Source organism: Ochotona curzoniae, unplaced genomic scaffold (genome assembly GCF_017591425.1).
Source record: "Ochotona curzoniae isolate NIBS_2020 unplaced genomic scaffold, NIBS_Ocur_1.0 scaffold_3171, whole genome shotgun sequence".
Taxonomy (NCBI): Eukaryota; Metazoa; Chordata; class Mammalia; order Lagomorpha; family Ochotonidae; genus Ochotona; species Ochotona curzoniae.
In genome coordinates, this window is record NW_024467104.1 from 1339643 (window position 1) to 1348541 (window position 8899).

General features: G+C 38.5%; 1 protein-coding gene across 1 annotated transcript; it reads right to left on the reverse strand.

Moving 5' to 3' along the window:
• Positions 1-5546: 5546 nt before the first annotated feature.
• Positions 5547-6476, reverse strand: LOC121172266 (olfactory receptor 5W2-like). The gene has a single exon (XM_041004119.1). The coding sequence runs from the start codon at positions 6474-6476 to the stop codon at positions 5547-5549; it is 930 nt and encodes a 309-aa protein (XP_040860053.1).
• Between the last annotated feature and the right edge of the window lie 2423 nt (positions 6477-8899).

The following is an 8899-nucleotide window of genomic DNA, read 5'->3' on the forward strand; positions in this document are numbered from 1 at the left end:
GTGGGTCACTTTTGAGTTCTTTAGTACAAGATTTCTGCTTTCTACCAGTGAGCTTTAGCTATTGCTTAAACTTTCAGGCCTCTCATGAGCTGTCTTAATTGCATTGGGTTGCCTCTACCTTATGTTTCTTTAAAATCATCATTTTAAATCTATTTTAAGGCAACTCCTCAGTTTGATCGTTGCTAGAGTTGCTGTGTTCCTGGGAAAGCATCATGTTACTTGCTTTGTGTGCTCCAGTGCATCAATATTTGTGCATCTGGCAGACTGGCTGGTTCTGTGGTTATTGCATCCTAGTATTGTCTTAAATGGTGGCTGGATAGGCTGTGTTGGTTTTTGCTATAGGGGAGCGCTTTAGTAGGATATGTTTCCACATCTTCAGCTGTGACGTTACTAATGTCTGCAGGTGTCTTGCTAGCCTAGACTTCAAGAGTTAGTGGACCGCACTGCCCGTGGGGATGCAAGCACGTGGGTCTGCTGGTAGCCAGTGCACTGTGCCTTGAACCCAAGTGGTGCCCCAGGAACAGGGATCGTCTGGGAGGCTGACACAGGAGTGATGCCCATTGGTTCCTAACACTGGCACAGGCTGAGCCGTTGGTGGGTGCAACACAGCATTCCCCGTGGCAAGCCATGATGCTTGCCACTGTCTGAGGCAGCATGGCAGATGGGGACGGCCCATGCCAGAGAGGTTACCTTTCAAAGTGTAAACTTTCACTAAGCTCATGGCCAGCCGGTGGGTGTCTGGGTAGTGGTGGGTCAACTGGAACAATTCTAAAGCAAAAGAATAAGTCCAGGTGGAATCAGGAGCTTTTCATTTTAAGCAAGGTTTCAGAACATGTGGGTGCTAGGAACATCTTTTCAAAACAACTGATTTATAGGAAATACTTCCATATAACACAGGCCTGTTCTAGACCCAGCCCATGTAGGAACTATTTGTACAGGCTGTATAGGTAAGAGTGATTGGGACACGTGCCTTTGCATCATCTAGCCAAGTATATACTGAGCACCTGCTACATGTAAAACCTGGACTGAATGTCAAACAGTATCAAGTGTAACAGAAAAGGTTTTCTAAGAATACAATAGACACTCAGAAAATACATATAAGGCCTTAAGTCTTTACATTCTTTCATCAAACATCTGTGTCTAGGAAGTTACATAAAATAGATATGGACAAGTTTGAAAGAAGTGCATTTAAATAATCACACACACATCTATCTCACAGGACTGTGGACCATTTGTTCTCAAAATGCAGGGATCCAATATCTTCTGTTTGCCACTAGCATTTATTGAATGGCAGGCGGGCATGCTGCTCAACATGCTACAATGCATAGGGCAGTTCATGCTAACAATTACATGCCTGTCCCAAAGGGACAATAAACCTGAATTTGAGGACTCCTGACCTAGGCTCACTCCTCAGGGGACTCCAGTGGAGCCATACTTCCTGTAGAAACTGTCATTTCATACATCGTCCACCTGAAGAATGAGGGGCTGAATTCCCTTCGAGGCCTCATGCTGTGATTTCTGTGTCCTGGAGCTGTCTCAAGGGAATTGCTAGTCAGGTCATGCACTTTCTGCTTTCTGGCTCCAGCTCTGGAGGTGGCAGCAGCACGAGATGTTTCACGGTGACTTTTTCTGCTGCCCATACCTTCCAGGGAAACACTGATAGGGCTGAGTAGCTGACACAGCCCCAGTGCCCACACTTTGAACGCCACTACAGCTTTGCAGACTTCAGCAGGACTCTTTGCCCTAGCTCCACCAAACAAGTGCTATCAGTCACTTCCATGGAAAGCGCTGTGAGGACAGTACTGCTCCTGCCTGCAGCTGCTCTCCTTGAACCCCAGCACAAGTGGCGCAACCCTAACAAGAGGCAAAGCACTGAAGGATTTTTCTGTCCACTTCCATATCTCAATGTGAAATGCAAATATGAAAGAGCAAAGAATACTCACATCTCAAGAGCTGAAAAAAAATCTGCACACACATAAACATTTTCCAATCTGACACACAAAAATCACCATGAGGGTGAAGACAATGATTCCAATTAACATTGCCCATCACAGCCCCTTCAGCATCAGCCACACAGGCCAAGTCCGTTGCTGCTCTTTTAGCTGTTCTTATTCTCCAGTAAGTGATTCCTCCACCTCTTCTACCTACCCAAATCCCAGTTTTCAAGACCCATTTCTCTACAAGATTTCAATGTTAGCTAATAAAGTCACAGGCAACGAATTTTTTTTTTTAAATAAGTTTTAACATTTTGTTTTAATTAAAAATCTGTGGGATCAGTATTAAGGGGTTCAGCAGCTCGTGATTTCTTCACAAGTGTCTTTATAATACTCCCAAGACATTTATCTGGCTATAAAATACTCAAAGGCAAACAACCAAAGGTTCTGTCTTACTAGGACCATAAGACAGAATTTAATGAGCTTTTACTTTTAACTGAATTAAATATTTAATTTTAATTAGCATGTAGTTACATATTTAGGGAGTAGAGTTTGATTAACTAGATATATGCAATATAATAATCAGACATGTGTGAGCATTTATTTTTGCTAACATTCAAACCTTCTGTACTAGGTATTTTGAAATACAAAGCTGTCAACCGTAATTAACTTACTGTGCTATTGATTATTAGAAAATATTCCTCCTTCTAACTTTACTCCTCTATCCATTAACCATCTTCTCTCTTCCTTCCCTTCCACCTATTCCAGCTTCTGATAGCCACTGTTACACCTGCTACTTTAGAAAATGACTTCTTCAGCTTCTACATGTAAGAACAGGCAGTATTTTTTTGTATCTCACTTACTTAACAGTCTTAAGTTACTTCTATTGCTTATGGAAACCAGAAAATAACTTTTAAAGCTGAACAATAGTCCACTGTGAATATACACCACATTGTTTTTATTCACTGACAAACCAATACTTAGCCTGTTTCTTGGATGCATTATGAATAGTGCGAAATAATAAGCACAGGAGCACAACCCTTTCTTGGATTTAATTTCCCTTGGATATATACCTCATAGTGGGATTGTAGGATTATACGGAGGTTACTTTTAACTTGATTCTGCGTTCCACAAGTGGTTGTCAAATACGCATTTTGACCAAGAATGCGTGACAGTCACTCTGGCAAATTCTGGCCAAGTATGCAAAAACATTTTCCCCATTTGATTAATGAAAATTCTGAGAGGTTTCGCATTGTGGTTTTGCTTCACGTTTTCCTGTGAGTGGTGATGCGTGTTGTATCCCATGCTGGCAGTCATCTGTATGTCCTTTTACACAGCCCCAGTCAGATGGTTTTTCAGTATGACCCCTTGATAGATGAAGAGTTGCTAATATTTACTCTCAATTCTTTGTTCTGCAGAAATTTTAGTTTGTTGGCAATCATAATTATCACCATTTTTTGTCTTATTTCCAGGTCATGTTCCAAAATCTGTTCTAAAGTGCTCCTTCGTTGATCCAATCTGTTTTCATACATGGTAAGCTTTATGGATCCGGTCTTACTCTTTTGCCTATGTATGTCCACTTTTGCCAGCACCATCAGATAGGGTTATTTCTCTAATGTACGTTCTTGATGACTCTGTAGAAGACCAGTTGGTTCTAAGTGTATAAATGTATTTTGGGGTTCTAGCTGCACTGCTTAAATGGCCTATTTCCACACTAGTACAAAGTACTTGAGCTGTTAGAGTTTTGTGCACTGTTAGGTAGTATGGTGCCTCATTTTTGCTTAAAATTTCTCTGGCTATTGCAGCTATTTTGTACCTCCAAGCAAATCTCTAATTTTTTTCTCCCAGTTGTGTGAACTTGGAGAAATGTTGTGAATGTCACTAAATATTTCAATGGAGAAAGGCTTTTTGCAACAATTTCTAGTTCATACCAAAATGAAGAGCAAGCTGCATAGACTGCATATTGCAATGGCATTTATTAGCACATGACTCCCACATTATCAGTACCCTCTCCCAGAGGAGGATTTCGTTTGTGATCCTAATTTTTTTTTTATTATGTGACACCGTTTTTTTTTTTAAGATTTATTTTTATTATTGGAAAGGCAGATATACAGAGAGGAGAGACAGAGAGGAAGATCTTCCGTCCGATGATTCACTCCCCAAGTGAGCACATCGGCCGATGCTATGCTGATCCGAAGCCAGGAGCCTCTTCCGGGTCTCCCACGCGGGTGCAGGGTCCCACAGCTTTGGGCCGTCCTCGACTGCTTTCCCAGGCCACAGGCAGGGAGCTGGAAGGGAAGCGGGGCTGCCGGGATTAGAACCGGCGCCCATATGGGATCCCGGGTGTGCAAAGCGAGGACCTTAACCACTTGTGCCACCGCGCCGGGCCCGTGACACAGTTTTATAGGTACTGGGATTAAGGGAAATTCTTAATAGAGAAAATTACACACTTAAATTTATTATCTAAGATATGATTTGTGTATACGCATTACATAACCTCCAGTCAGGATAAATAAATTTATCACCACCAAGATAATTGGTATTAATTTTAAAATCTTTATTACTAATTTAACATTTCTTTATGATGAAAAATAGCCAACATATCTTCTTCTCATTTATTTTAACAGATATTCAGTAAATTATTTTTGAATGCAATTACACTAGAGTGAAATGGAATCCAAAGCTTTCTCTTCCAGTCTAGCCATAACTAGGTAGTTATTAATCAACCCTTCCTCATATACTCCATCTTCCTGCCTCTTCATGTCACTCACGTAATGACTTTGCATATCATCCATGTTGTGGATGATGGGATTTCATTGCTTTTTTAAAATTTCATTTCTTTTAAGAAATGGCATTATATGACCATATGTACAGGCCACAATTGTTTTTATTCAACACTGGGTAACAGGTTGTTTCCACTTTTAGCTATTGTGATTAGTGCTTCATCAATCATTGGAGTCTGATATCTCTGTGAGATATTGATTTGTCTGATGACTATATGTCATATATAGTAGCATTGTTGGATCATTTTGTATTTATTTATTTATTTATTTATTTATTTATTTATTTATATTGGGAAGCCAGATTAGATTTACAGAGAGGAGAGAGATAAAGAAAGGTGTATCGTCTGCTTGGTTGACTGGCCAAATGGCAGCAAACAACTTATCTCCTTGTTTTCTTTTAAGTACTGTAAATCTCTTAGAAATAATGAATTATCTTCGTTATTCAATCTGAGCCATTCAGGGAATATATAACAATGATTAAAAATATTCAGTTTCATTCTGAGAATGTCATAAGATACAAAGCAACAAAAGTACCCCAATATGAAATTGTTGATTACTAAATTTAAGTATAATAAAAGTAATGAGAGTGAAAAAAATTTGGCATTGTTGCTCATTAGGATAGTTAGGAATATCTTCCATATTGAATGCTCCTGACACTAAAGAGTTATACTTCAGCATGATATGTTTCAGAAATGTCATATTTACTAACCATGTCTAGTAAATTTTTCAATTTATTAAATTGCTTGTTAAAACTTATTTTTTTCTCCAGCATGCAGTATAAATTCCACAAACCAATAGCTATGAATGTGCATGTATATTGATATAAGTTTTAAGAACAGATTTTATATTTTAGTTTTACTAAAGCTTCTTTCACATCCTTGTTCCGAAGGCTGTAGATCAGAGGGTTCAGCATGGGGATCACTAGGGTGTAAAACAGTGAGATCATCTTGTCTTGATCTAGAGTGTAGGAAGAACTTGGTCTGAAGTACATGAAGAGTATAGTTCCCTGGAAAATGGCAACTGCAGTTAAGTGGGAGGTGCAGGTGGAGAAAGCTTTGAGCCTTCCCTCAGCAGAGGGCATCTTTAAGACTGATAAGATGATGTAACAGTAGGAGACAAGAACTCCTGAGATAGTACTCAGTTCAATGAATCCAAACACAGTGAAGATCACCAACTCATTGACCTGAGTATCTGAGCATGATAGCAACAGCAGAGGAGGGACATCACAGAAGTGATTGATCTCATTAGAGCCACAGAAACACAAGCGAAATGCCAATGTGGTGTGTATCAATGCGTCTGTCACTCCCACCAGGTAAACCCCAGCCATGAGCAGGGAACACACCTTGTTGGACATGTTGACTGTGTAGAGCAAGGGGTTGCTGATGGCCTGGTACCTATCAAAGGCCATCACTGCCAGCAGCAGACACTCTGAGTCTGCAAAGATACAGACGATCAGGAATTGCAGAGCACAGCCATAGAAGGGAATTGACTTGTCTGTTGCAAATATGTCCACGAGCATTTTGGGTCCAACCGCAGTGGAGTAGCAGAGGTCACAGAGTGAGAGGTGACTGAGGAAAAAGTACATTGGGGTGTGCAGCCGGGGATCCAGTCTGATTAAAGTGATCATTCCGAGATTTGCCAGGAAATTTATGAGATAGACTAGCAGAAACATGGCGAAAAGTGTTATCTTTGATTCATTGTTGGTAGTGATTCCCAAAAATATGAATTTTGTCAAGGAGGAGCAGTTTCCTCTCTGCATTCTTTCTTCTTATTTCTTGTTTAACTTCTAAACAATTGATAAAACAGTGGCAGACAGATAGTTAATTTCCATGCATTTACAAAATATCAGTAAGTAAAACACCACATGTGCCTGCAATATTGATTTTAACCTACAGCAAAAATATTCTGTCGTGTCTTACTCTGTAGGTGTCAGCGTAGTTGATAATTGCAAAAAGGAAACCCAATGAGACTGCTAATTGGAATCTTTGAAATATAGATGTCATTCATTAATTGTGAGTCTATGAAAGCCTTCATTTCTCTTTGCTTTACATCTTACATCTGAAGGAGAATAACCCATATGATTAGCATCTTTCCATTTCACTAATCACCAAAAACCATGCAAGAAAAAACACAAACTATTAGTCGCAGAAAATATTTCATATGTTTGAAGCAATTAAATTAATAAGACAATTGCCATGTTATTACTTTATTCAGATTTAAATAATATTGTACTATGAAAGTTATACTGCACTCTAAATGTGTTGAGAAAAATGAGCAAGATGCAAAATAGTACAAGAAAATTATTGTATTTGTACCCAGTCAATGTTGTTTGCATTAGTACATGGCATATGAACTAAGTGCCATAATCCTCTTGCACAAATATGTAATGTATTTAACACAGTGTTTACTGCCACTTCTCAGGGATCTGGTTTCCTAGCATGAAGTCTCCTGAAAAGTCAAAGGAAGTGTTCACCCTAGACCCACCTCAATTTAATATATACTTTTCACAAAGGATATTTATTGAGAGACACAGAGACAGAAAGAGGCCAAGAAGATAAGCCAAGGAGCTGTCAGCTGGGAGTTCACTTCCTGAATGCCTGCACTAGAGCTGTGGCTGGATTGAGAATAGAGCCAGGCTCTGGCAAGTCAGTCCAGGTCTCCTGAGTAGGTGGCAGAAGACCAAGAATCCGGTTCATTGCTTAGACAATTGATTTTTTTTCTTGGCTACCACGTATCTGTATGTGTGATACATATTTGCAAGTGTCAATGACAATTTTTGGTTGATAACTGGAATGCTGGTGATGAATATTTGCTGAATTTTGAGGCCTAACTGAAGTATGGAGTGTGGGTCATGTGGATTTAAATTTTTTCACATATTCTTTGTAATATGATATTTCAATTATGTATAAATTAACACAAATGTCCCCTTTAATTCACAGCATGCTGCCTCAATAAGAAAAACAAAGGAACAAAATAATCCTCCTGAATCCAGATTAAAATAATTAAAATGTACTATTGTGGTCACTAATAATTTCAGTTAGATGTGTTTAGTTATGGCATCAAAATATTATTGGTATCCAACATCTTCAAACTATACTATAAAAGGATTCATTTATAAATTACTCATGTTTTTTAAAAAGTGGTGTATTTGAAATCCTATATTTTTATAATTGAAACTCAGGAACTTACCTGATATGAGCAGGTATTTTGTACTTGCATTCAAGTTAGAAGGCATTTTATTTTACTGAACAGCATTCAGGATTTAAATATCAGAAGCTATTTCCCTCAGGCGTTATGTTTTACAATAGTATCATTAATTATCTCTGCTTCTGTATTTTCCCTTGTAACTGTGTCAAAACTTCATTGCAAAGTTAGGACTTTAACTCTTCGTTGTGGCTATGCCATTGATCTATGTCATGGTGACTTAGCCCTAACTACTTCCAGAAGAATTTACACCATCAAATGCCCATTAGCAATGTCCATCACTGCTCTCTATTTAAATTCTGGGAAAGGATAGTGAGTGTTTTTGCACTCATGCCTTTAAAAGCACTCTTAAACATGTCAAAATGAGAACCAATAAGCTTGTTATATCTAAGCACTGAGTCTATTTATTTATTTATTTGTTTGTTTAATATCTGAAGCAAAAGAGTTCCATACATCCATTTTTTCCTTCGATTTATTTTTTTAAATTTTTATGAGCTTTTCATAAGAGAATGAGTTCCTGTATTGATTTAATTTCCTGGCATCCCTTCCTGCCTGTAACCTACACATTTTGTGGGGTCTGGGTTAAACGAAGAAAAATATTGTGCAACTTACTTGTCCAAAATAGCCTACTCTAGCAAAAATGCAGCACAGTTGCTTGGTACAAACTTCTGTTCACAAAGTCTGAATTGAAATTTGACTTGTCTCGAGTTCCCAAAGAATATGCTGCAATATCTTATATACATATAAACTTACAGCATATTGGTATCTGTTCTCAGTATGGAACTATTGGTTGAGAAGGGATTTAACTAATAAGAGATAGATAGATAGGTAGATAGATAGATAGATAGATAGATAGATAGATAGACAGACTGACCAACCGACCAACCGATGATCATGGTTTCATGCCAGCTAGTGTTTATAATTACACTCAAGACTTAAACATGTGCCCTGACATTACTGTTTCTTTCATAGTTGAAA

What these genes read in the sequence shown, in the direction of transcription:
- LOC121172266 (XM_041004119.1), bottom strand. Translation starts at nt 6,476, where the DNA reads ATGCAGAGAGGAAACTGCTCCTCCTTGACAAAATTCATATTTTTGGGA.